At 36.9% G+C, this 27,227-nt stretch overlaps 1 protein-coding gene across 1 annotated transcript in view; it reads right to left on the reverse strand.

Annotated features, from left to right (window-relative positions):
• PKHD1 (PKHD1 ciliary IPT domain containing fibrocystin/polyductin) overlaps positions 1 to 27,227 on the reverse strand; it is a 254,912-nt gene that overhangs the window by 67,311 nt on the left and 160,374 nt on the right. The window contains 9 exon segments of the mRNA XM_032213028.1: positions 8,327 to 8,416; positions 8,554 to 8,714; positions 8,945 to 9,113; positions 11,190 to 11,533; positions 11,535 to 12,066; positions 13,582 to 13,728; positions 14,819 to 14,973; positions 16,335 to 16,425; positions 17,532 to 17,644. Coding sequence (XP_032068919.1) covers positions 8,327 to 8,416; positions 8,554 to 8,714; positions 8,945 to 9,113; positions 11,190 to 11,533; positions 11,535 to 12,066; positions 13,582 to 13,728; positions 14,819 to 14,973; positions 16,335 to 16,425; positions 17,532 to 17,644 — 1,802 coding nt within the window.

Consider the following 27,227-nt stretch of genomic DNA (forward strand, 5'->3'; position numbering starts at 1 on the left):
CCAATAGGAAAACTGCTGGAGCAACTGTGATCTCCAAACTAATGTTTTCATTTCCCGTTTCTCACAGCTAGATACTTCATCTAGAAGACCCATTTCCCCAAAAGCAAGGCCTTGTGTTCTATCAGATTTCTCTGTTATATTCTGTATATAGACAGAAACATTTATAAACTTGTCTCCTCCTCTCTGTCTTTCATCCACTCTCAACCTCCAAATACCCCATCTACAGAACTTTCTCGCTTCTCCCAGGATCTGGGTTTTTCATTATAGGCAACTATGTTTTCTGTTGCTGTGCCCATGGTTTCATCCATTCTGTTTACTGTGCCCCTATTCCCATGGATTCCTTCTACTCCTTCCCATGGTTCCATATACTTAATTGTTATTGTTAAACATATTGTGCAAGATTGCCCATGACATGCATTCTCTGTAGACGTTCTGCATGAAGCAACACTAGGGGCAATAGGCTGGAAAGCTGAACTGGACATCCAGTTATGAAACCACTGCGATACCCCATAAAAATTTTACTTTAATTACATGAACAGTGTATATCTGTTTATTTCATTTCTGTCCTGTTCTCATCATATGCTAAATAATAATAATCCACTTCATTCCCCTTTTCTCTTTTGGGAGGTTTACAACATACATGCACAGGATTGAAGACTAAGTTTTCCTCTCTCTGGGTAACCAATTCAAGAATCCCCCCCCCCCCCAATTGCAATAGATGTAGACACTGCAGCACAGCAGGCAGAAGAATTAAATGCATCAGGGAGGTATTAAATTAACAGCAAGTCTTTCTGCCCATCCTTAAGCCCTTCAAAAGCAATAATGGCATGAAATGAGCTCTCCCCATTGCCAGTCCCTGTCTTGTGTTTATCCCCTCCTTTCCCAGTAACTGCACTCCCTGACTTCAGACCCAGCACATAGAATGAATACGGCAGACCTTGACTGAAACAACAGCAGCCTTAAATTAATATTTATATGGCTTTATCGTATATTGTTTAAAACTTAATCTGCAAACACACCATTTGTCCTATAGCAAACATGACAGGATTAGAGGAACAAAGCAAAAAGAAGGGCTCTCATGACAGAGAAAAAGGAAAACCAGGTTCAGTGTATTTGTGCTGGCTTCTCTTTCATATGGAATTAATGGTGGTTTAATGGGGTATGAAAGAATGTTTTACTGGAAACAATGAGGAACAATTGTCTAGCTCACGTTTCATTTCACAGGTCATTATTGCATTAAGAAGTAAATCGACCAAGTCCGGTAAATAACAGTCTGGGTATTGCTGAAAGCTTCAAACCAAACAATTTTACAGTTTTCACCTAATATCTCTGTCATTTTTTAACCCTTACAGAGTTCTGCTGCAGGCTAAACAATTATTATCTTCACCCACCCCTGGCAGGTAAGCATTATTCATTTTACCTTCTCTAGCAAGCCCCACCAGGCAAGGGGGTTTTGCGTTGTTGTTTTGTTTATTAGGCAGCCTAGCCAACTGTGTATCTGGTGGCCTTGAAAAACAACACAACTTTTAGTGAGTGCTGCAGGCATCTTTAAACAGGCTGCTTCCTCTGCAAAATTAATTGTTGCAAAACACAGCACTTCTTCTGTGTCAAGTACTGTGCACTGACACTCAGCAGTTTGTCTTCGTTATGGATATGCCAGGGAAATTTAGGGCAATGCCATTCTTCAAGTTCACATGCAAATCCTGTAAAGTGTGAGGCTTATTCACTCTTGAGAAGGCCGACCTTGTTACTTACTTAATTTTCATCTGGGAACTATAAAGTCTAGCTGTCCTGCCGCCCATCTCTCAATGCATACGGAATTATTATACTGTTCTTTGAACAACATCAGTCAAATATATTAATCTTAAATTCCTCTGAATTCTATTTTTCACCCTATTTAAAATTCTTTTCTGACACATCCTTAGGAATTCAGTTTCTCTCAGAACAGATGTCTAGAATTTAAGAATTATTTCAATTCACATGTTATAACTTTTCAGGAGGAATTCTTCCTGCTAAATTTATTCCCTTTATTTTTCAAACATGCCTCTCACCTCTCAGTTATCTCACAGTCCAAGGAACCAGAATACCACTCAGAACCTGGCTGAAATTTAGTGTAATATGTAATATAGCCCAGGTTCAAATCCCAGTATTGAAATAGATCTATACTAGTCTCCCTTTATTTATTTATCAGCACAAATACAACATATATATATATATATATATATATATATATATATATATATATATATATATATATATATATAATGTTGTTATTCTTATCCCTCCTTTATTTGACTATATCCTGTATCATAACATTTCCCCCCTAATAATCAAAACTTTAATTATATCTAACTTAGTTCTATGATGATGATGATGATGATGATAATCATCTTTGGTGAGATTCACAGCCTTTGGGGCTGGTTGGTAGCTCAACAACTCGAGTCATAACCAAAGACCTAGGAACTGTTAAGGTAACGTCGGAGGATATAAGCTGTTCCAAGTAGGGTGGTTTTTGTAGAATTAGAATGTTCAAGTCTGATAAATTTAAAATTTCCAAATAGGGAGGTAGCCCTTTGAGTATTGCTCCAAGGGCTCCAATTACAATCAGGATAACACACGATTTCTTTTTCCATAGTTGTTCAACTTCAATTTGCAAGTTCCCGGTACTTTGTGATTTTTTCTTGCTGTTTATCTTCAAGGTATTGCAAAGTCAATGAACCATATTTTTTTTCAACTATTGTTATATCAGGTGTGTTACAGGCCAAGTGCCTGTCAGTCTGAATTCTGAAGTCCCACAAGATCTTGACTTTCTCATTCTTTAAAGCCTTCTGAACCTGATGTTCCCAGTGGTTTTTGCTGTACTCAAATCCAAACTTTTGGCACAATTTCCAGTGAATGATCTTAGCAACGTGGTCATGGCGTTGTAGGTAGTCAGTTTGTGAAATTTTGCTGCACCCACTGATCAACTGAGTGGTCGACTGTTCCTTTAGTTGCATCTTTCTGAATCAAGTATGTTTTTCCAGTTGTCAACCATTTATCAATTTGACCATTTTGTAAAATTTCATTCAGTTGCTGGCCAATATTGCATGTAAACTGATCAGATATTTGAGCCAGAAACCATGTAATTGGTCATTTCCAGGTGATGTCCAATTCTTTACTTTTTTTACTCGATTTTTGACCATCTCAGTTGTTATTTCAGTCAATTATTCCTGCAGAGTATCAAATCACAGGTATAGCCCAGGTATTTATGGCTTTTATGATGTTTCCTCCATTCAATTTGGACTTTAATATCTTGAGAATTCATCGAATCTACTTGGCTGAAGTTAATTCATTGATTTTATTATGCATTAAATCAGAGGCCTCTAAAATCCCCAAGTACTTGTAGCCTTCTTCTGGTTTTACTGCCTTTATCATTTCTTCATTCTCAAATTCTATTCCATCATCTTCTATAACCTTGCCTGCTTTGGTTGCCATTGTTGCACATTTGTCAATTCCAAACTGCATACCAATGTCTTGGCTACATTCTTTTGTGCATACAATTAATAAATTCAGTTCAGCTTTTGTATTGTTGTTGTTGTTGTTATTATTATTATTGCTATTATTACAATTATTATTATACACTTGTATCACAGCGGCCAGTTGTTTCACCGGATTTGGCATTGGTTACTAGTCGGCCCCCACCCAGGGGCCTAGGACGTCATAACGTATTTTTGTAATATGCGTGCAGATCCAAGCAGTGCGGCTTTTTGCATTTGACTGATGGTGATTTTGTCAATTTTTAACTGTTTTAAATGTAATTCCAGTGCTTTTGGAATAGCACCCAGTGTGCCAATTACCACTGGAATTACCACTGCTGGTTTGTGCCATAGTCGTTGAATTTCAATTTTTAAGTCCTGGTATTTTGCAATTTTTCATGTTCCTTCTCAGCGACCCTGCTATCACCTGGTATTGCGATGTCTATGATTGTGACCTTATTTTTCTCAACCAGTGTGATGTCTGGTGTATTATGCGCCAGTATTTTGTCTGTTTGTATGCGAAAATCCCACAAGATCTTGACCATCTGATTTTCAGTGACTTTTTCAGGCTGATTTTCCCACCAGTTTGTTGCTGTTTTAATATTATATTTTTTGCACAAATTCCAATGGATCATTTGTGCTACTGAATTGTGCCGCAATTTATAATCAGTCTGTGTGATTTTTTTACAGCAGCTGAGTATGTGATCAACAGTTTCATCAGCTTCTTTGCAAAGTCTGCATTTGGCATCATCAGAGGATTTTTCGATTTTGGCCTTAATGGCATTTGTGTGGATAGCTTGTTCTTGCGCAGCCAGGATTAGTGACTCTGTTTCTTTCTTTAATGTACCTGTTGTTAACAATAACCAAGTTTGTTCACTGTCCACTTTATCTTTTATTTTTTCCAGAAATTGGCCATGCAGTGCTTTGTTCTGCCAACTCTTCATTCTTGATTTTATCACATCTTTTCTGTATTCTTGTTTCGTCTGTTGGGCCTTCAGTAGTTTTTTGTTCTTTACTTCAATTAATAGATGTTCTTGACTTTCTTTTAAATAATAATAATAATTATTATTACTATTATTATACCACCTTTATGTATAAACCAAAGGGATTGCTAATCTTCCTTACATGGGTACCATTCAATATTCATATCCAATTATACTCATCATAACACTACACATTATATACATTAGTAGCATTATCAGTTATTTATTTAAGCTATATTTATTATCAATAAATTTCACTAAGTTTAACTAGTTTTAAATTATATTCTTCCATCTATCAACCTGTATCTTTCCAATAGCAAAACAGTCTCATATCTTCTGCCATTTGTAGTGCCAGTCCTCTAATCACCTTCTTGGTCAGCTTTGTATAGACTTATCTTAGCAACTCCTTGCTTATAAAATCTCTCATATAATCTTGATGCCCTCTTTCTGTTTCCTTATTCAGCTTATCTTTGATTGTCAGCAGTGTTATCAATGCTTTTGCTAATAGAATTTCTCTCTTTAAATCCATAGATTCTTTAGTTTTTTCTTCTTCTGTATCTTGCCCTCTGGAATAGATTTCCTCTCCATTTAATTCCTCTTTCAGTATTCCATTCTTTCCATTTTCAGAGACAAAACAATCACCATAAATATCAGCAGATTTAATCTCTTTATATTCATTTTCCACTTCATTTTTTTGAGTTTCAACCACCCCATTTTGCATTTGATAGACATCCTCAATTTCATCATCATATTTTAATGTTATGTGCTCTAAGTATTCCATTTTTTCTCTATTCTTTCATATGTATTTGATAATTTCTGAAAGTATCTTTTGCAAACTTGAGACTTCTATTTTCTTTTAAAATTGTGCAATTCTAACAAACACAGCTGCTTCAGCTTGGAAGGTTAATAAAATTAAAGCATAGATTCACAAAGAACGTTGTTTTCACTTTTCTCTGATTAGAAATATACTTCAAAGGGACATCTGTGTGCTTCCCTTCTTATCACTCTCTGTAGCCAAGCATTAAACCTTGTTTTTCCAAGTCAAAACAATCTGTAGAGAAAAAAAACTCCAATCAACAAATCCTTCCAGCCTCCGAGCAGCATTAATACTGTTGAAAATCTAATTTCCTTTTGTATCTTTTTTGTATTTCAAGTTAGAAAAAAGAGTCCAATCTTTAAATGAATTAGAAAAATACCCACAGCAATGAAAGAGGAAAAATTTGGTCCATAGGTTGCAGAGAACAATAAAAGAAAAAATAGAAGATAACTTAACCCATCTGTTTCAAAAGGCTTGCATAAATTCCATCCATGAAAATAGCATTTAAAAAGTAAGATAACCACTGTCCAAAATCATTCCAAATTTAATCTCACCATTTGATTCTTCTATTCTCCAATTTAGATTAATTTTAAGTTTTTATAGGCAGTCTCTTTTTAAAAACAGTAAAAGTTCCTCACCAGCTGGAAACACTTTCTCTTTCCATATCCTTCCATTTTGGATCCGCCCCAACTTTGTCAGCCTTGGCTGGATTTTTTGTCACCGGCTTGAAGAACTTCTCTTGCTTCTTTCAGGGATATCCCTGAGGTCAGCAAGACATATTCTTCCTGTTCACCATGTCTTCGGGATGGTTTAGGTCCGATTGGACCACTCAGCGGCAAAAGTATTGGTTGCAATCTCAGAGCATCGAGACTGCATGTCCATCTCGTCATGACGTTGGCTCCTCCCCCTCATTCTGGAAATTTTTTAACTTTCTTGTAGGCCCCCTTGTTCAAAAATTAACTTCTTTTTGTGTGTTAGAGGATATTGCTCCTCAAAACTGTTCTAATTTTTTATATTGCATTATGTTGATTTGATTGGTTGGTTGGATGGTTGTTTGGCTGATTATTATATTAGAGGGAGGAAATCCAGTTAATATCTTTTTCCTGTTCTAACAAGGTGCCTAAAAACAGTCTTGATAGCAGGAAGATGGTAAAAACTTCAGTTGCTCTTAGCCCCACAATGTAAACCACACCAGGAATCAACTTCACAGGGAAGCTAAGACTACTTTTATTGAGAAGGGCTATAATGAAAACATGTTACTAGTCTGATTGTGCCATAGTTCTTGCTTCTTATGGTTATATGAATATTAAGATTTCTGCCTGTTTAGGATTTAAGATTTGCTTTTCCCCTCATTGCTCTGGTACAGGGGTGAAATCCAGAAGGTTCTGACAGGTTCTGGAAAACCAGTAGCAGAAATTTTGAGTAGTTTGGAGAACTGGCAAAAGCCACCTCTGGCTAGCCCCAGAGTGGGGTGGGAATGGGGATTTTGCAGTATCCTTCCCCTGACACACCCACCAAGCCCCGCCCACCAAGCCACATCACGCCCACAGCAGCGGTAGTAAAAAAAAATGAATTTTACCACTGCTCTGGTAACTGTATTCATCCTCAGTCTCCATCAGTGTCACCTTGTTTATGCTCTACAATTATTTTGCATAGATACAGGAAACCCATCCCAACTGAGGAGTATAGATCAGTAGTTATCAGGAAAAGAAATTTCCTTGCATGGTGTTTTTTTTCCCCATTATCTCAACATTTTACCAAAAAGTTATCATATAATATATGTCATAAAAATGGATATCCCCAATTAAAGCTTGATATATAAAAATAAACTATAATATAAAAAGTTAACTGGTATACCAGCAAACAAAAATATGGTGATAAAGCATCTAATTTGTTTTCAGAATTGAACTTCCAAGAATGAATACTTTAGGATTCACCATAAAGTAGTGCAGCAAAAGCACTTCTATAAATGATGGGTCATTAAAATTAAGGAGATATGTTTCCTGTCCATGGTTTGGACTTGAAAATGAGAAGCCAATAAATAAAGAGGTTCTCAAGATGTACAAATACATTTAAAATAGAAGTGGATGATCTATTTCTTCTTCTTTCTAAACAAAGTTTTTACTAATGACACTGATTATTAGCTCAATGTCAAATCCTTCTCAATGACTTCCATATATGTCCTTTTCTAGAAAACTCTTCTGGAAATTCTTAAAATGGCAAAGATGGTTGTTTTTTTATGACTAATGAGGAAACTTATGACCTGATATGTATATGATCATAAGGACTGATTAAACCTGTCTTTAAAGATGTATTTGATGGACCTTGGTGTCTGACTTTGACTTGTGATTCATAATCAGGTCAACAAAAGCAGGGGGGAAGATCATGTCTGTGCAAGACAGTGAATTAATCAGCCCTCTAAGCAGCCTCTAAGACAGATCCTTAGAGAAATGTCTTTTACCCTGGAAGACATTAGACGTTTTATTTAAAGATTAAACATTTTGTTTAAAGATTAAAGTTCTTTTTGTGCTTAATCGCTTTCCAGGGCAAGATGGAAAATGGGATTAATTACAGTCTCCTGCATTAAACTCCTATCCAGCAGAAGTCATAAACGATGTAACTTTCCTGCAAAATGGCCACCATCATGAACAGCAGGCTCCAGAGATAGTAATTGTAATTAAAGAGTTTATCTCGAGTCTCAGCACAGTCTTAATCAGGATGGGAACTGAGCCTCACTGCATGCACTTTCAGCACATGGCTGTATAACAAAATAACTCTTTTGAAAACGCAGTTTACTCTAAAAAGTCTGAGCAGGACTTGATGCCGGCGGGTCTACCATTCTCTGTGGGATTCACACAAAATCTTATTAGGTCAATTGTTTAGAAAGCATCTCTCATTAAGGGATTTCAAAACGCTTGTGAAAAGTGAATAAAATTACCTTGCTCTATTGAAGAATAAATGTGGACCAGGCTGCCGTTAATACATATAAAGGTTATGTTGAATTAAGTTACTTGCCCTGGAACTAGGAGAGACATATACAATTGGAAACTGTACCCCTGAGACAATGACTCTAAATTCTTTATTGTCATACTGCCATCTTTCTGGAATAAAAACACCAAGTATATATTCAGGAATAATTGTCTTCAAATGGCCACAGTAGCACCAGATTCCTTCTAAATTCCCCATCTCGCATATAAAATTCTTCTGTATTGGTGTCATCCCTTGACTAGCAACTTACCAGCATCCTGGTAAGCTTGTTCCCAATCCAATTCTGATTTTTGGAAAACTGATACAGGTGAATCCAATCCGAGGGCACTTCCATCCAAATCTTTGAAAAGAGCTTTCCTTGACTTCCCACAAATTGCATTACCAAATGAGCCAGATATTGATTCACTTACTCTGACAAAGAAAGAAAGAAATATGAGACTTGGGAAAAATTATCCTAAACTCAGCCCAGGGAACATACCAAATGTGCCAATTACTGATAAAACAAGAAATAAGGAGAAGCAACCCTAAGAAAAACAAATCATCAATAGTTTTACAGATTGTAAGTATATCAAACATGATATTGTGGAAATCTCAGCAAGAGTTATCCAAAGTGGGTTATTTATAAGTGATCATAAGTGTACCTCGTTTGCAGTGGATGAAAATAGAACATATTTTGTTCCCTGATATGGAGCATTCTGGTCTGCTCAGAGGTGATCAGATGCAAGATGCCTCCATGTCCTGGATTTGTCATGATGCAGATGTCTTGGCCATCAGTATAGCAACTCTTTTTAAAACTACCAAAGGTTATATCTGACAAAGGGAAAGTAAAAACACTGTAGGAAAATGGCAACACTTGACTAATTTATATAAAGGGCCAGTTTGGTCCAGTGGTTAATTTTAGAAGACTGTGAGTTATAGTCCTGCCTTAGCAATGAAGACCATCTGGGCCAGTCACACTCTCTCTCAGCCCAGCCCACCTTACAGGGTTGTTTTTCTGGGGAAAATAGAAGGAGGGAGACACGTTGGTTATATTCTCCTTTGAGTTATTTGTAAAATTAATAAAGATGGGATACAAATGAATATCTCAGGCTAAACTAAATCTTGAAGTAGCTGCATTGGTGTGTATGGTCTATGGTATAATTGTGCTAATTTAATTGTTGATAGCATTTTTTGACACTTTTTTTAAAAAAAGTCAGCTAGAAGTAGAGGTAAAATTTGTTTAACTTCACATAGATTTGCAAACTTTTTTCCCCATTTTAAATAAAGGATTTATGTTTTAGGATTCAGTTAAAGATCTCATTGATGCCAATGAAAAGTTTATGTCCCAGGGGCTTACTGAATTGATACTTCAATGTTCTGTCTAAAATTATTCGAAATGAATTGATACTTCAATGTTCTGTCTAAAATTATTCGAAATGTTCATTTTTGTTTTCAGGAGAAAATATTTAGCAAAATAAACACTTGTATCAGTTTCCCGTCTATTTCTCAGAAGGACAGGAGAAAATAGTAGTGGTACATAGAAATTATGCTAAGCATGGTTTAGTTCAAGAATAATCAATCTACTGTTCTTTGTTTGTTTAAACACCAGATCTCATCAGCTGCAATTGCCATGGTGAATGGCAAATAATTTGAAGAATTGTAATTCCAAAGTTCTAAAGAGAACCCATTTCTATCCTTATTTTAAGAAGTCAGGAACAAAGAAAAATGAATGGCATCAGGTCATGAATTTCTCTTTTCCTTCCTATCTTTCCTTTATAGCCAACAGAGGAATTATGGTTAACTGCAGCAAGCAATGTCAACCTGGCCTATAATTAATTATATTTAGTTACAATTATGGATAATTCAAGCAAGCCAAATAAGTCAGTTTGCCATGATTAAATCAGCAGATTACTTCAAAGTGAATTATTTAAAATTATTTTTTCTTTTACATTTTTTTCTTAATGTTTTCCCCAAGTGTGGGATCTATTTTTTGGATCAATCAAGTGTTGACCCATTGATTGGTACAGGAATTGATTTATTTTGTCACTTAAGCTTGACGATATGAGATGTAAAGAGTGACTAGCCCAGAGTCACCCAGCTAGTTTTTATGGTCTCCTCATTTCTGGTGTCTTAAGTAGACAAAGCTTGTTCTCTTAACAATATTGCATATTAATCATGTTAATATGTCTTGGGAAGTATATGCAAAACCACATCCCCATTTATTCATGTTAGATTAGATTAATCTAGTATATACAAACCCAGTGAATATATAATATGACCATGGATTCTCATGCTTCCCATGAGATTTGGTACCGGTATATATGCACACACAAAAACAAACACACAGAGACACATACCCACTTTCATCAGAAGCATATAGATAGATTTGTTTGAGTCTTTCTTCCATTAAAATGAGTCCTTCCTTCCATAAACGTTTCACAGTGAGAAACATTGTTATTACATATGTGTATATTTTATGGGACAAGTTCTTGGTCCCCTAACTACAATTACTTTTTTTTTGTTGGTGTCATTTAAAAATATCTTAATAATTTTGTGATATATTTTAGAAAAAATATATGTGTCTTGAAAAAGAATAAAATTGACATAAAAACATGTATTTTGACAAAAAACTGTATTAAAGTTTGGCTTTAGATACAATAAAATACAAAATCAGACCATCCCTAAGAAAATATCCATAGGACTGGGATTTGGTCAGTTATAATCTGCAGCATCATAATAGATCTGCTTGTCTAAAGTGTTTTTTTTATAAAATATGCACTGTTCCTAAGAATGCTTTAAATAATATTTTAATAACCAAGCACCATTTGTAGTTTCGGGATTTAATACTGTATTTATTATTTCAGTATTTATTAGGCCACATTATTTATTAGCTCTTAAAGTACTAACCTTGTAGAGTTGTGACTCCCATAACTATTGAACAATTTCTTATTTTATGCCATGGAGCATCAGGCCACCAATTAGAGTCCAAGGTAAAAGACGGCCATAACATGCCAATTCGGTCCCTCCAGGGATTACGTGGAGCTCGGTGTGTCATTGTCAAATTGGCTGAAAGAGGATGGATTCAGTCCTTGATGCAATCAAAGGAAGTGCTAGTAGCCACAAAGACAGAGTTTCTTAGTTTCAGGTGCTGTTTTTTCTGGTGACTGTGCACCTTAGCTGATGGTCCATAAAGTACTGGCAAGAGTCCTACAACATTGTCCACCAGTGTCACCTTCTCAACTACTACTTCCTACAAGATGAAACATTATCCCATAGTCATAGTTTTTGTAAGACAAAAAGCCTATAATTTTAGTGCAGTTTGGAAAGCCATCTCCTTTATATAAATGCACCCCATGAAGGCTTGAATGAGCTACATTGCCATTGCAAACATCCTCTGCTAAGAAACATTCTTGACCTATATGAAAGGCTATCCGTTCTGAACCAGCCACGCTATTATTATGTAACATAACACTTTCTACTGCATTTGTTTTGATGCCAGCAACCCAGAACTTTGAGCTTTCTGGTTGCTTGCTTAAGACAACAAGATTGATGATGAGTTTATGATTTTGGCCTTCTAAATGTATACCATACCCAATTGTACTGAATATCACATTATCATGTAGCAAGAGCCCACTACTTGTAATGGCTTGAATACCAACACCACAGCTGTGGTGAATGCTGGAGGAAATTATGGAAGACTTGAGGGATGAATTTGTAATATCAACTGATGGAGACTGTGACGGTCCAAAATTCAAAATTTCAACATTTGAAAGTTGAAGCACACCTGCAAGATGGGAGAAGGACACATTTAAGAATCAGGACTTTGGTGGGGAGACAGGATAACCTCCCATATCTTGAAAAATAGAAACAATGGTATTCCACTAACAAAATATTCTATTGATGCTACTTTAGAAGCTCTTAATTCATAAACCCTTAATATTATACTATTCCAAATTTTTAAAAAAGAAAGTAAATACAGCAACTAATGTGTTACTCAATGATTTATGTTTTATTTTCATTAATAGCTATACTTTGCTCACTAATTACTAAATTGGATGAGGGAATAAATGGGGAACTCATCAAATTTGCAGATAACACCAAGCTGGCAGGAATAGCCAACGCTCCAAAAGATAGGCTAAAGATGCAGAAGGATCTTGACAAACTTGAACATTGGGCACTATCTAATAAAATGAAATGGTGAAAAGAGTAAGGTTCTACATTTAGGCAACAAAAACAAAATGCACAGGTACAGTATAGGTGGTACCTTGCTCAACAGTAGTAACTGTGAAAGGGAACTTGGAGTCCTAGTGGACAACCATTTAAATATGAGCCAGCAGTGCACAGTAGCTGCCAAAAAAGCCAACACAGTTCTAGGCTGCATAAACAGAGGGATAGAATCAAGATCACGTGAAGTGTTAATACCACTTTATAATGCCTTGGTAAGGCCACACTTGGAATACTGCATTCAGTTTTCATCACCACGATGTAAAAAAGATGTGTAGACTCTAGAAAGAGGGCAGAGAGGAGCAACAAAGATGATTAGGGGACTGGAGACTAAAACATATGAAGAACGGTTGCAGGAACTGGGTGTGTCTAGTTTAATAGAAAGAAGGACTAGGGAGACATGATAGCAGTGTTCCAATATCTCAGGGGTTGCCACAAAGAAGAGGGAGTCAAACTATTTTCCAAGGCACCTGAGGGTAGAACATGAAGCAATGGGTGGAAACTAATCAAGGAGAGAACCAACTTAGAACTATAGAGAAATTTCCTGACAGTTAAAACAATTAATCAGTGGAACAGCTTGCCTCCAGAAGTTGTGAATGCCCCAACATTGGAAGTCTTTAAGAAGATGTTGGATAGCCATTTGTCTGGAATGGTATAGGGTTTCCTGCCTAGGCAGGAGATTGGACTAGAAGACCTCCAAGGTCCCTTCCAACTTTGCTATTGTACTATTGTATTATTGTACTATGTAATCACACTATTAATAAAATAAAAATTATTTATAATCCTGACATTCATAAGGGTGTTTTGGGTCAATTGATGGAAGGAGGCAATGCCAAACTATTTCTGAAAAACCTTCCCAAGAAAACTGCAGGGGCTTGTCCAGGCAGTCTCTGAGAATTGGACATGATTGAATGGAGGAGAGAAAAATCACCCACAATAGTAGGTTAGATGTAATAACTATCAAATTAATTCATGTTCTTAAAAATACATGAGAAATCTAGAAAATTAAAATATGTTTCTTTTAAGCTTCATGGATTAAGAATGATGTGTAAAGTAAATACAAATTCTTAAGTACCTGCATCTTGGTTTGCATAGCCCCAAGGTCCCACCAGAAGTCTTCCTATGCAATCCATGTCAGATTTCATCTGAATGTTTCTTGTCAGAAGCCCAACCTCTGCAGCCAGGGGAATCCATTGACCATCTTCTAATATATGGGAATGCCCTGCAGAGATCAAAATGTCAGAAAACAATAGAAGTGGAGCAAGTTTAATAAACCAAACATGGGGTCTCTACTAATTCTTCCCTTATGAAAACAGTTCATATATCCAGGCTGCATACAATAGGAGTTCATAATCTATTGCAGTCATTTGGAAAGAGTCATTTACTTTATTATCACTTTTAACAACCTTATTTTCTCCTTATTTCGTACAACAATCACTGATGCAGAGAATAACAAAATCAGAAGTAGGGAGCATAGTACCTCAGCTGTTTTGTGATCAAATATTTTACAAGCCTAAATCAGTTCCACGGCATCTCACATTTAAAAGAGGTTAAATATAAGGTCAGAATTTATTGCACCTACCTAAAATTTTGCAAACATTTGTAATTCTAGTAATATGAGACAGCAATTAAATATAAAAATAACTGAGACAATTCATTTATTTTATAAGTACTGATTGCCCACTTAAATGTCTTAAGAAGCAATACCAGCTCTTAAACTAAGTTGAGAGGCAAAGATACAAAATGGGAATGAGATCGTACCTGCTAGTCCAATATATGTTGATTGTAGTTTCTCTTAAGTTTCTCTCTAGAAACCTAATGTATCTCTGCCCATGGTTTATAGAATCTTCTAAAATTATCCAACCATTGTGCCAAAAGAACATAATGGGAACAGATTTTATATCACTTCAGTGATGGCTGGGTTAAAATATGTAGTACTATAAATCGCTGATGATTGCCTACATTTAGAGTCTAGATGCACATACTGTAACATTCTTCCTGAAACATTCTGGGTATAACACTGTACATTCATAGCCTCTGCATTGGAACTTAAAATCAGTTTTGTAGTACTTGGGTTGGGACTCTAACTCTTGCCCTTCCAGACACAAATCTCTATTTCAACTGTTTTGTCTTCATACCTTATGAATAACTTCCCATTTTGTTCTTTAATTAAAGCAATGAAAATTTTAAGGCATCCTAGAAAGAAAACACTTTTGAATAATGGCAAGTTTGTTGAGGAAAAATAATGAATGTTACATAGCCTTTAATGTGCAAAAAATATATGATATAAGCAAAGGAGACAAATTGCATACCAATATGTCTACGGAGAAGATGTTCACGGATCCTAATGCTACGATTGTTAACGTTTTCTAAAGTGATTGTTTCAGTTGGATGGACTTCATATGAAGAGGAACTGACAACAATACTGTTCCCCGGATGCCAGTCCAAATGATCTTGCACCATAAACCTGTAAAGAATGTGAGATGAAGACATATTTAGAAGTGTAGGGTTCATTTTTCTCTGGGATAATGAAGAAAACTGAATTATAATTAAGGAAAATAATGTGTGAACAAATCTGCTCTCACAGTACCAGCAAAGTAATGAACAAAGTTCTGGAAGGCTGAGCGTTGAAGGCATTGTTTTACAATGTTTCAGCTCCTTCCGTTCTGTGTTGGTAGGGAGGAAAGGTTAGTTTGGGATGCCAAAGAGCTCAGTCTTGTCTCCCCTGCTTTCCAATATCTATAGTATATAAAGTCTCTGGAAAGATTCATTCAATAGTTTCAGATGCAGTATCATCAATAGGCTAATGACATCCAACTGAAAATTGTCACCCTGGGCTAAAGAGGAGATGATGTTGATTTTTTCCCCAGTGCCTGGATCCTGTCAGTTTTGATAGGAGAGAAGATCAAAATGGAATCTTGAAAAGATGAAATTTCTACAAATGCACCAAGGTATCACCACCAAAAGTTACTCATGCATATGTAAACAGGGAGCAAGTTTCTGACATGAGCATCCTTCTGGCTTCTGTTGGATCAGCAGGTACAAATGTGGTCAGAGAGGCTTATGCCCAACTGATGAGTATGCCTGTTCTGGCCTCAACTGTGATGAGAGGACTTGAAGGTGTGACCAACAGCAACTCATGCTCTTATTATTAGCCATCTAGACTACTGAAATGCCCCCTACTTAAATGCCCTTAAATAATATTTAGAAACTGCAGTTGGTTCAAAATGTAGCATTTGGGAGTGCATACCATTAGTATTGTGGACCCTGCATTGATTGTCATTTGGTTTCAAGGTCCAATTTAAGGTGCTGATTTTGACCAATTAAATTCTTTTCTTTTGTGGAAACTTTCTTCATGGAAACATTCAGGACCTTCTCTGGCCAACTTCTACTCATCTAATTTAATCAAGCAGGCGAAACATCTGCACATCCCACATTTTCAAATTATTTGTGGGGCTGTTTTACCTCCTTATGGAGATCAAGGTGGCTCCTTTACTACTGGTTTTCTGCAAGCTCTTAAACATGTTTTCAGAAAGCTTATTCAGAGAGCCTTTTCTTGATTTGAATTCTTGTTGCCATCCTTTTGTAGCTTTGCTGTAGTTTTCATTTGTATATATATTTTATGTGTGTACCATCAAATGTTATTTTTAATGTGGTGGCATACAAATAAGTTTAATTCAGAATCATTTTGAAATGTTGCCAGAAAAGTCCTACATGTCCTGAATTTACTCTTCAATTGACTCTTTGAAAAAAGGGGGCAGGGCTTCAAAAAGAAACCAAAAGTAAAAATAAAAAAGAGCTTCGTTCCTATTACCTATAATTTATCACCTACTTTCATTTCCAGGTGCAACATCATTTCCAAGATGTGTCCATGACTTCTTGGTGTAAGCACTGTGCAACTGCAGCTTCCCAAAAACACCTTGAAATAAGGAGAAAAAACTAGCTGTGATTCAAAAGATGCTAATCTTTGCAAGATCTTCAATATACTAGGGTGGACTTCTCAGTTGTGCCAGAGGTGTACTTTTCCAAACCATTTTGTACTGATGGAGAATGTTTGGACACTTTATAAAGTTTCCAAGGCACTTTCTTTAAAGATTACATTAGGAAGATTCCAACTCTAGCAAAAGAGTGAATTGGCTTGCTGGATTAGTATATAATCCATATGCTCAGTAAGGTCATACCAACATTAGAATAGGAAAATGATGACTTCCTTGTGGGACTAAATGCCTTGAAAAAGATAGTATATCTAGAAAATCTAATGGGAAAAATGAAAAGAGTGGGTATTTCCTATTTCAAATGAAAGCCTGTTTACTGGCCTATCACTGTGGTGCATTGATAAGCAAACTCTTTGATGCTGAAGATAGCAAATAGTGCAGAGTGGGGGATTGGAAATTGTGGTTATGCATATCCACAAACCCTCCATCAGAAGTACCTAATTTACAAGCCAGGTGCATGATCAGAATACCTATTATAACTCTGTTTCAATCCTTTTCCTACATGTTTATGGAGAAGATATTTTTTGTAGGAATGTAAATTAATCTGACTTCCATGCTTCCACAATGGTCTAAAGTCTCTTCCTAAATACACATATAAACTTCTCCCAACACATACAAATACATAACCTCCCTGTCCTCTTCCCCCATCTTTCTCAAATGCATTGAATGTGTTGTGTAAATTCATCTCAGGCTAGAATGTATGCCTTAAACACCCTATTCTTCCAAAATCTACTAACAATCTACTAAACAACTGATGGGCAGGTTGTGAGATATACCCACACCCCACACTAAGCACAGTTAGAGAAGCATAGATTAGAAATCAGAAAAGGCATAAATATATTGTTGGCTGCAGGAAAAAAATGCTTAAATGTTTTCATGTTGCTTCAGGTTATCCACTTTTGACTTAGTAATTAAAATGCAGACACTATTTAACAAAACAGACAATTGTTGATTGATGCTAAGCACAGGACATTTTTGATCAAGGTTTTCCCAAGCCCCCACTGAGGAATTCAGAAGATGGTATCCATACCAATGGTTCCAGGACCAACGTTCAAACCTTTCAATCAATCACAATTTACTTGCTCAGATGCCCAAAGGAGAATGTGTACCTTTCTCCTTTCTTCTAATGGATGCTGCAATGTGCTAATAGGAAATTGATGAACATTAACTAATTTGTATGATACATTGGTTTATCCCCTTTCACATATTAAACATTTATCCAAGATGAGTTACATAAAACGATGAATACATATACATGTGAGTAAGAACCAAATAAAATAAAAGCATAAATATTAACATTGCAGTACTTAAACACTGCAAAACACATACCAAGAACAAGCTAAACCAAGTACAACAATAATATTAACATACATGTTCCTTCTACTTCCAGCAAGCAATTAATTGTCAAAGGCCTGCCCAACTACATGTGGCGTTCAGTGCCCATCTTACTGTTAAAATCAATTTAAATCTATGAATCCACCGTTAAAACATTTGCGCACATAGCAGCATTTATAATATCACAACTGTGAACTAATTTGCCGAAACAAATGTCAGTGAAGCAAAAAGGTCATGCTTTTTTTACATACTAGAGTTCAAAAGCACTGAGTTTTACAATAATACCAAACATTTATTCTACTGTAGGATAGAATTTATCCTATACAAAGTTCATTCAGAATCTCAGAAACTAAATTTTTCTAGCTGTTACTTTATAGGATTTTGTCACATCGATTTTGTGATTTTGTCTATGTCCCATTCTAAATCAGATAAACTCTGGCGCTTGCATAACTCACCAGATTTCACTGGTGTTTTTTTTTTAAATTTATGCTATAAATTTTTACCACTGTTCCATCCCACAAGGTCAACTTTATCATCTTCATCAAAGGGAGCTGTAACAATTCTCATGTGATCTCAGTTATATGATGAGCACTGACACTGCTTGCTCATAAATAACAGTGGCTGAAAAGCGGAAAAGGCAATCTTGTTTTTTTCTTAACAAGAATAATCCAGATTACCAGGAAAAAGATGAACAGGGTGAGAGAAGGAAGAAAAGCTGTAGAAAAGTTAATACTTCATACAACAGAGTATCCTTCTTGTCCAGTAGAAAGCAAAGACAATGGGTGAAAACTCTTTCTCTCCAGAGAGGATAATCTTTTAAAAAAATCTTTAAATCTTTCCTTTCAGAACAGATAATAATTCTTTCTTAATTAGCCTGGCTGTTCTGGCACAGATATTTGTTTTGCTTAATAATGTCAGTTTTCCAAAATATGTTTTAGAATTTCTTTTTTCTTTAGTCGGGTATGAAACAGGACTAGTTTAGTAGAGAGAAAAAATAGTTAATCTCAAAAATATTTGGCATTTTTCATGTGTATGTATGTATGTATGCATGTATGTATGTATGTACGTACTGGGGTTCAATTAACATTTTGGAAGAATTACATCTCTTTCAGAGATATAGTGTCTGAAACCTAAATGTTTTTTTCTGATGATATTGGAAACACAAGAAGAGTATAAAAAAGGCAACAAAGAGAGGATGGAAATAACTCTTATCTCTTAGAATGCAAAGTGAGCTGTATTCCAACTGTGAACCTATTTATTTCACCCAGGGTAGTTTACAGACTCAGAAGAAAATAGTCTAGCATGAAGCAGATACTTGAAGGGAAAAGTAGGGCAACTTCTGCCCTAGAGAAATGTAAGCAGAGTCCAGTAAGAGAGTTCAGCACTCCTTTAAAATTAGAGATTAAATCAATTATACACCCCCAAACTGCAGCAGATGTAGAATTAAACAAAGAAATCTGTGTAGAATTAGCCATCATGCCACAATAATTTAATATTCAGAAAACATGCCTTTGGTGAGGAAAAGAGAAAGTGTAATATCCATCTACAAGAATTAATCTTAGCAACCCATTTAATGAAGTGTCTATGACAATTAATCTTGTTATAGATACAACTAATCTTGATCCAAAATCAGGCAAATGATTCACACAAAGAGACTTAGAAGGACCACCCTTCAATCTGGAGGCCAATTCAGGCATCTGGAAATAGCTTGATTTACTGCAGGCTGCTCTGGAGCTGGTTTGATCAGTCCCAGAATAATAATTGTCATCATAATAAAAAGCAGAACTATGTTATCTCTGAAAGGAGTTCCTTGTAGCATTCAAGAAAACCTTGTCTCCTTTAGGGGTATGACTTTCTCTTTGTGGTGGGTTTTTTAATCAAAGACCATAGCCAGAGTGAGGAACTAAGGGGCAGCCAGACCTCCTTCTTCAGCTCTCTGTCCATAATCTCTGTTGAGTCATCTCCACTACATAACAGGACAGGTCCTATGCTGTTTTCCAGAGAAGTGGAGTAGGATGATTTTTTTTGTCTCTTGACTAACCAGGCCATAATATTTCGAAACTCTCAGCAAATTGTAATGTTTTCTATCTGATAAAAGAACTAAATCCATGACTCAATGGCTTTCCTTGATCTGGTCCTATGTTCCCCAATCAAGAATTAAGAGGAACTTTTCCCATCATTTCACTACCAATCCATCAAAACTGAGGAAATAGATACTGATCTGTTCTGACCCTCTGGCCTCTGAATAAACCAGAACACAGGCTTGGCTGTTTGCCACTGTTCAATTACTGAGATAACGAATCCTTTGGCTGAGGGCCCAGACAACTCATGTTCAATAGAGTAGCTCTGCAGCAACACAGATAGTTCAAACTGTTAAGTCCTCGGACTTACGAATGACAGCTCGGCAACAGCCAGGCACGCCGGAGCCAATCAGGCGCGACCTGCAGTTGCCGGGCTGTCAAATGCGCGGCTATTAGTTTCCCTGCCTGACAGCTCCGTATAAATAGCTGTCAGACAAGGAGGGGGTGCCGGTCTACTGTTCTTGTTTGCAAATGCCTGTGAATAAAAGTTGGTTGAGTTAACTTACCTCAGATGCCTCCCGCCTGGTTCTTCTAGGGAACTTAACACAAACGCAGCAACGCAGATAGTCCAAACAAACAGACACGGCTAGAATACACAGATAGATTTTCTTAACTACTAATTCGAACGTTGTTTCCTGCAAATGTTCCCTCCCAACACCTCACCTATAATCTCTCTTGGGAGGGGCTAATCAACAACCACCTGTGCTTAATCATCTTCTGTGAGTCTGCATACAGAGTTGCTGCTTCCGTTTCTCAGCCCTTCTCAAGCTAGCATCAGGGACAAACTGCCTTTGATCCTCCCCACTGCTCCATGCCTCAGGCTCCTCCTGGTGGCCAACCAGCCTCTCTGGTCCCTGCTCTGAGTCTGAACCCTGCCCAGGGTCTTCACATCATCTAGGGCAGTGTTTTTCAACCACTGTGCCATGGCACACTAGTGTGCCGTGACATAGTGTAAGGTGTGCCGTGGGAAAAACACCCACCGAGTGTTTTTGCCTCGGGACATCTCTGTGTGTGTCCCGAAAGTTGTTTTCGGGACACAGGGATGCCTCTATTAAGTCCCTGCGGCCCCGCGTTTACTTTAAAAATGCGGGGACCGCCGGGAGGTAGCGCACGCAGGGACGTCACTGACGTCCCATGCGTGTGCCCATAGCAACAATCGCGGAGGATTCAAAAGAATTACTTTATATATAGTCAATATAGGCACAGAGTTAAATTTTTTTAACATTTTCTAGTGGTGGTGTGCCTCGTGATTTTTTTCATGAAAAAAGTGTGCCTTTGCACAAAAAAGGTTGAAAAACACTGATCTAGGGCAGACTCATATGGTTCCTCACTATCCGAGTCCATCAGCAGCTCAACTGGATCCTGCTGGGCTATAACACTCATCTAATCATAAAGCTCATTTATCAATTACGAAATCCAGTCCCGCTCTTCTTCTCCTACCGTTGTATTTTGTAAGATTATTTTTTTTGAAAGATGGAGGATACCCTTATTTAAACTGCCAGCTGTAGTCTTCTGCATGGTCAAAAAAAATACACACCTGCCTCCTCACCAGATCATAGGAAGATTGCCTGGAAAGAAAATCTGTCAATTTTTCTCCCCTACCTAGGGATACATGGACTTTAAGTGGAAAATATAACCCTATCCCAATCAGCACAACAAATCTTGCTAAAGAAAACTCTGGGACCCATGGTACAAAACTAGTGGGTGGTTTTGTTTTGTTTTGTTTTAGGGAGCTGCCAAATATCTTGAAATATTTTATAGCTGCACTGATTTTTTTTAAAACATAGCTGTTGTGGCACTAGCATTTGCAGCACTTGAGCAATGAATTGAGAAATAGAATTTCGTGGAATATTTTGAATCAAGACAATTCATTGCATAATAATGTGTTCCAATTATTCAGCATGCTTCAGGATTCAAAATTCAGCCAGGAGCTCCAGAGCATAGCTCCATCCTAATAAATAGTGATATCAGCATATGTTTTATAAACAAGAAATTGTCAAATAAGCCTTCTCCCAAAGCCCAGTTTTCCATGATTTCAGAATCACAACACCTCAATTTGCAGATACATAGCTTGTGACATAGCTTTAATAACATTATTTTAAAAAGTGATAATGATAGAAAGCTGAAATTCAAAACATATGGAAGTTCCTTTTATGCCAATTGCACTTCATGCCAGTGGTGGGTTTCAAACATTTTGGGAACCTCTGTAGGTGTGGCCTGCTTTCTGGGTCTACTGGTGGAACCTCTTCTAACCGGTTCGGTAGATTTGATGAACCGGTTCTACCGAATAGGTGCGAACTGGTAGGAACCTACCTCTGCTTCATGCCATCAAATTGTTGTTGACTCATGGTGACCTTATTGATAGATCTTCTCTATGATGATCTGTCCATAAGCTGCTCCTTTGGCTCTTCCAATAGTGAACCTATTACCACTGTAACTGAGTCCATCCACAAAGCTGCTTGGTGATCTTTTTCTTTCTAACTTTCCCAGTATTAGAGCCTTTTCCAAACAACCAGGTCTTCACATAATGTGCCTGAATTATGATAATTTGAGCTTGCTGATTTGCATATGGAGCCAAAACTCCTGGTTTATTTATTTGATGACCTATTCATTTGTTTTCTTGTAATGAAACAAGGCTATATCAGTGATGAAATTCAATTTTTTTTACTACTGGTTCTGCGCGCATGGCTTGGTGGGCATGGTGTTGCTTGGTGGGTGGGGCTTGGTGGGCATGGCAGGGGAAGGATACTGCAAAATCTCCATTCCCAACCCATTCCAGAGGAATGACAATTACAAAATCTCCATTCCCTCCTCACTCCAGGGGAAGGATACTGCAAAATCTCGATTCCCACCCCACTCTGGGGCCAGCCAAAGCTGGCATTTGCCGGTTCTCTGAAATACTCAAAATTTCTGCTACCGGTTTTTCAGAACCTGTCAGAACCTACTGGATTTCACCCGTGGGCTATATCTCCTTAATGCATTGATGCTTTTGAATGTTGGGTGTTGTGGAAGATTCCTGAGAATACCATGGATAGACAAGAAAGCAAACAAATGGATCAGAAAACCAATAAATCAGAGCCACAAATGACCAGGCTCAAATTATTTCACTTGGCCTTGAGGAGATTGGGTCAGTTTTGAAAACAGTTGACCTTCTCACAAAACTCTTCAGGACTTTGGGACAAGCCTCTTTTGTAAATTTAATATAGGAAACTTATCCAGGTCATTCTCATATTTTGTTATTTGTATATCCCTTTTAATTTGCTGTTATCAAACATTCTGTAGGCCCAGCCTACAGATTTTCACTTTTTAAAGGAAGATTCAGCAGTGTTCCTGCATGTGAAAAAGTCCTTTGCCTAAAGAAAAATAATCTCTCTTGCTCTCTCTCTCTCTCACTGTCTCCACTTTGCCCCTGCCCATGGTGAACCACATGGGGAGCTAGATTAATAAACCTTCCATAAGCAATTATTGCACTAGCTGACAGGTCATCAGATTATCTTCAGAATAGTAGCTAGATTCATTGCTTTTGCCCTTATTATCAGACCTTCAAACTGTTAAACGTTCCCTTTCAATATATCTTTTTCTAAGTGTTTGCTTAATGTAGCATTTCTCAAATTTTGCAATTTTAAGTTGTGTGGACTTCAAGTCCCAGAATTCTATGTAGTAGAAGTCTGCATATCTTAAAGCTGCCAGGTTTGAGAAACAATAAGTTTCAATGAGTCTGTTGTTTTCTGGTAGGTTCGTTCTAATCTCTGAAATAAATGTGTAAATATGCATGCATGTACATTAGATATATATGTGTATATGTGTGTATATATACATGTATACACACATACATAGGGAACTGAGTCACAAGGAATGTTTTTAATTTAGAATCTCTCTTTTCTTCCAGACAAATGCTGTCTTCCAGATTCTAACATGTTCCATCATCCTAGAGTCAATGGCAGGTGGGGGAAGAGTAATACTAACATAGCCATTGCTTTATTTCAACCATGGACTCAATTGTATCAGAGTTAAAACACTTGCAGTATTCCTGGCTAAACAGTCTAGCGGTATTGCACAATTCAAACAGACCACTGCTCTGCTGTATCCAGTTCTTCAGAAAGATAACAGCCAACTGGCAGTCAATGAAGCTAACTAGGGACCAAATGAAAATCACTAAAAAGCTACCGTATTCCCTGATTCCAGGCACTATAGGGTCATCTCCAGTACAACAGGTGCTGAAGCACACAGATTTTATACAACTAGCAGCTGTCCTCTGGATGCTGTCAGCTTAAAACAGAAAACACTTTTTGAAGAGTAGTACTCTTCAACAGACTAGCTCATTTATGTATACTGTGAATGTATAGTCAACCCTGAAACAATCCAGAATAAAACAAAGAATTGAATCAGTAAGTTATGCTTTTAATAGGCTGTTCAAGTTTAGATATTTCCAGTTGATTCTGTAAAAACTGTTTCCACTTTGCACTACTAATCTGTACTGTGTCTAGTCCAATAAAATGAGTTATAAAAACATATTTCTGGATTCCCAGATATGTAAAATAATTTATGTACATCTCTTACCTAGCATTTTTGAGAGAAGAACTTTTGCTGCTCTAAACAAATGCCCCAGAAGTTCTTAGAATCCGAACTATGCTTACTAATTATGCATCTTTTAAAATTTTTAATGAACATAGTTTCCTTGCTACCTCATTAAGAAGTCCTGTTAAACTATACTTATACTTCATTATAAGGTAAAATAAATAAATAGATAAAAAGTAAAAACAAAAGCTGAACATCAGCAACTATAAAGTTTCAAGGTATATTTCTTTAATTCCCTTTATAGTATTAATAAAAATACAATTTTTATATTTGAAAGAATGATGGTTAGTATGTGTTAGAATTACATATTTCTATAGCAAGAATAATCTGAGTTTTGAAATTTCAGTATAATGAACTATGAATAATAGTATCATAAATTGTGAATACTAATATGTATTAGTCTGAATACTAAGTTAAATATGGTAATCCATGCTACAACAAAATAACTGATTTGTATTCTATCTATCTATGACAAGTATGCCATGTGTCTTGATTCTTGACATATTAATTAGAAATACACTGTAACACATCCATGGCAGATCTAGAGTGGGTTGAATAATAGCTATATACAGTAGCTTGAATATGTCCTTTCACAGTTATAGAGATAGCCAAAGACTGCTATCTACTTTATAAGATAAGTGAAAAGATGGAAACAGGCAGTACTCAAGCTGTTCTTGTTGTGGCCTTTTGGTTGGATACATTTCCATCAAGGCTGTCTTAACGCATAGGCTGATGGGCACTTGCCTGTAGGCCCTAACCTGTGTATCTTAACCCTTCAATGCACCTTGTATCATATGAATACAGCAACATATTTATTACATTTACTGCATTTTTATTAATACTAACATGCAAATATATGTTTAATTTTATCGACCATTTACATTTTTATTCCTGTGAGTAGTAGTCGTAGGGGCCCCAGTACACTGCTTTGCCCGGGGGCCCATAATGCTGTTAAGATGGTTCTGATTCCCATAACAGCTGCTCAAGATTTCTTTCAACCAAAATAGAATAGTTTTTTTTTTTAAGCCCAGGAATGTTACCTTTCTGGAAATCTTTCAATAGTTTTGATTTCCAGTTCTTCCTATAATAGCAATTTCCTTCATTTCCTCTTCCCAAACAGAGCCATGCGATCCTTAGTGAAAGTAGATTCTCTCATCTAGTTTCCCCCCCACCCCCATTTTGATCCATTTCAGAGCCAGCTCTTTCTCTCCATCTTCTTTAATTGCCAAATGCTTCGAATTCCTAAACTGACTATTGCTCATTTTTCATAAATCCCTATATGCTACTCCACCCTGAGATAATCTGAATAATAATCTTCAAGTAATTAGGTTCTAAAATTCTGCACTGATTCTACTGATATGCGGCTTGCTTTCTTCTGGGTCACATGCCCAGAAATTCATATGCTTCCTTCTGTGTTACTCCATTGGGGAACAAAGCCCCTGTAATAAATCTCTTCTGGACCCAAGCAGCTTTACAAAATTTATAAAGTGAGTGCTGTCTCCATCTACTCTTGGATCTTAGCTGAGAAATTCTCCAAGGCTCTTAATTAAAACCGGGGAGGTCGGGATGGCAAGTTTCAAAACTGTCTCTGAATCAAAGGAAAGAACCGACCCCATTTTACTAATTACCAAGCCTGCTTTAATTCTTATACAGCACAATTAGGAGGGACCATTTAGGCTACGGAAGCCAACCTCTGTGCAGGAATCCAAATTAAAGTGTCCTAGACAGATGGTTGTCCAGTCTCTGCTTGAACACATCTAATTAAGAAGAGCTCACCAAGCTCTCTGACCCGATGATTCCACTGTCAAACTGCTCTTCTTGTTAGAAGGTTTTTTTAAAGCATCAAATTAGAATCTGCTTCCTGTAATTCCAATTATAACATGTTCATTCTAGAAAGAGAGAGAACTGACCTTGACCCTCTATGTGACATCTTTCCAATTATTTGAAGAGTGGTGTTATGTTCCTCCCACTTCTTCATTTTTTTATCCTCAAGGCCAAACATCCTTTCCTATTTCTGTAGAATTCTTACTTTCTTGTTCCCTGATCATCTTCAATTACCTTTCTATGAACGTGTTCACTTTCTTTGAATCTTTTGGAAACTATACTTTTCGGATGGCACTTCCTTTCTTTGTATCTCTGCTACACTGGTAGTATTTGGAAATTACCTTGGAGGTCAGAAGGAAGAGCTAGACCAGTGTTTTTCAACCACTGTGCCACGGCACACTAGTGTGCCGTGACATAGTGTAAGGTGTGCCATGGGAAAATTACTTTATATATAGTCAATATAGGCACAGAGTTAAAAAAATGTAACATTTTCTAATGGTGGTGTGCCTCGTGATCTTTTTCATGAAAAAAGTGTGCCTTTGCACAAAAAAGGTTGAAAAACACTGAGCTAGACAATAGTCTGATAAACAAAATTAATTTGAGTCCAAAGGAAGAGAGGTAGCAAAAATGCTCAGAGGGGATTCTCCCTAGCTTTTGGGAGAATAAAAGTGAAGGATGGCAGGAGTATTTTCAGACTTGGAAGATTGATGTGCACCTTGCAAAGTAGTCCAGACAAGAACAACCAGGAGCATTAGCTCTATCTTTACTTTAAGATTACATTAAAATAATCTTGCAAGTCTGGGAGTACCCTGTCATTCCTCACTTTTATTTTCCCCAAAACTCAGGATGATCCTTTCATCACCTCTCCTTCTTTGGGCTCAAATTTGGTTCATTAGACCAAGGTGCAG

This window comes from Thamnophis elegans, chromosome 3 (assembly GCF_009769535.1).
Source record: "Thamnophis elegans isolate rThaEle1 chromosome 3, rThaEle1.pri, whole genome shotgun sequence".
NCBI classification, from domain to species: domain Eukaryota; kingdom Metazoa; phylum Chordata; class Lepidosauria; order Squamata; family Colubridae; genus Thamnophis; species Thamnophis elegans.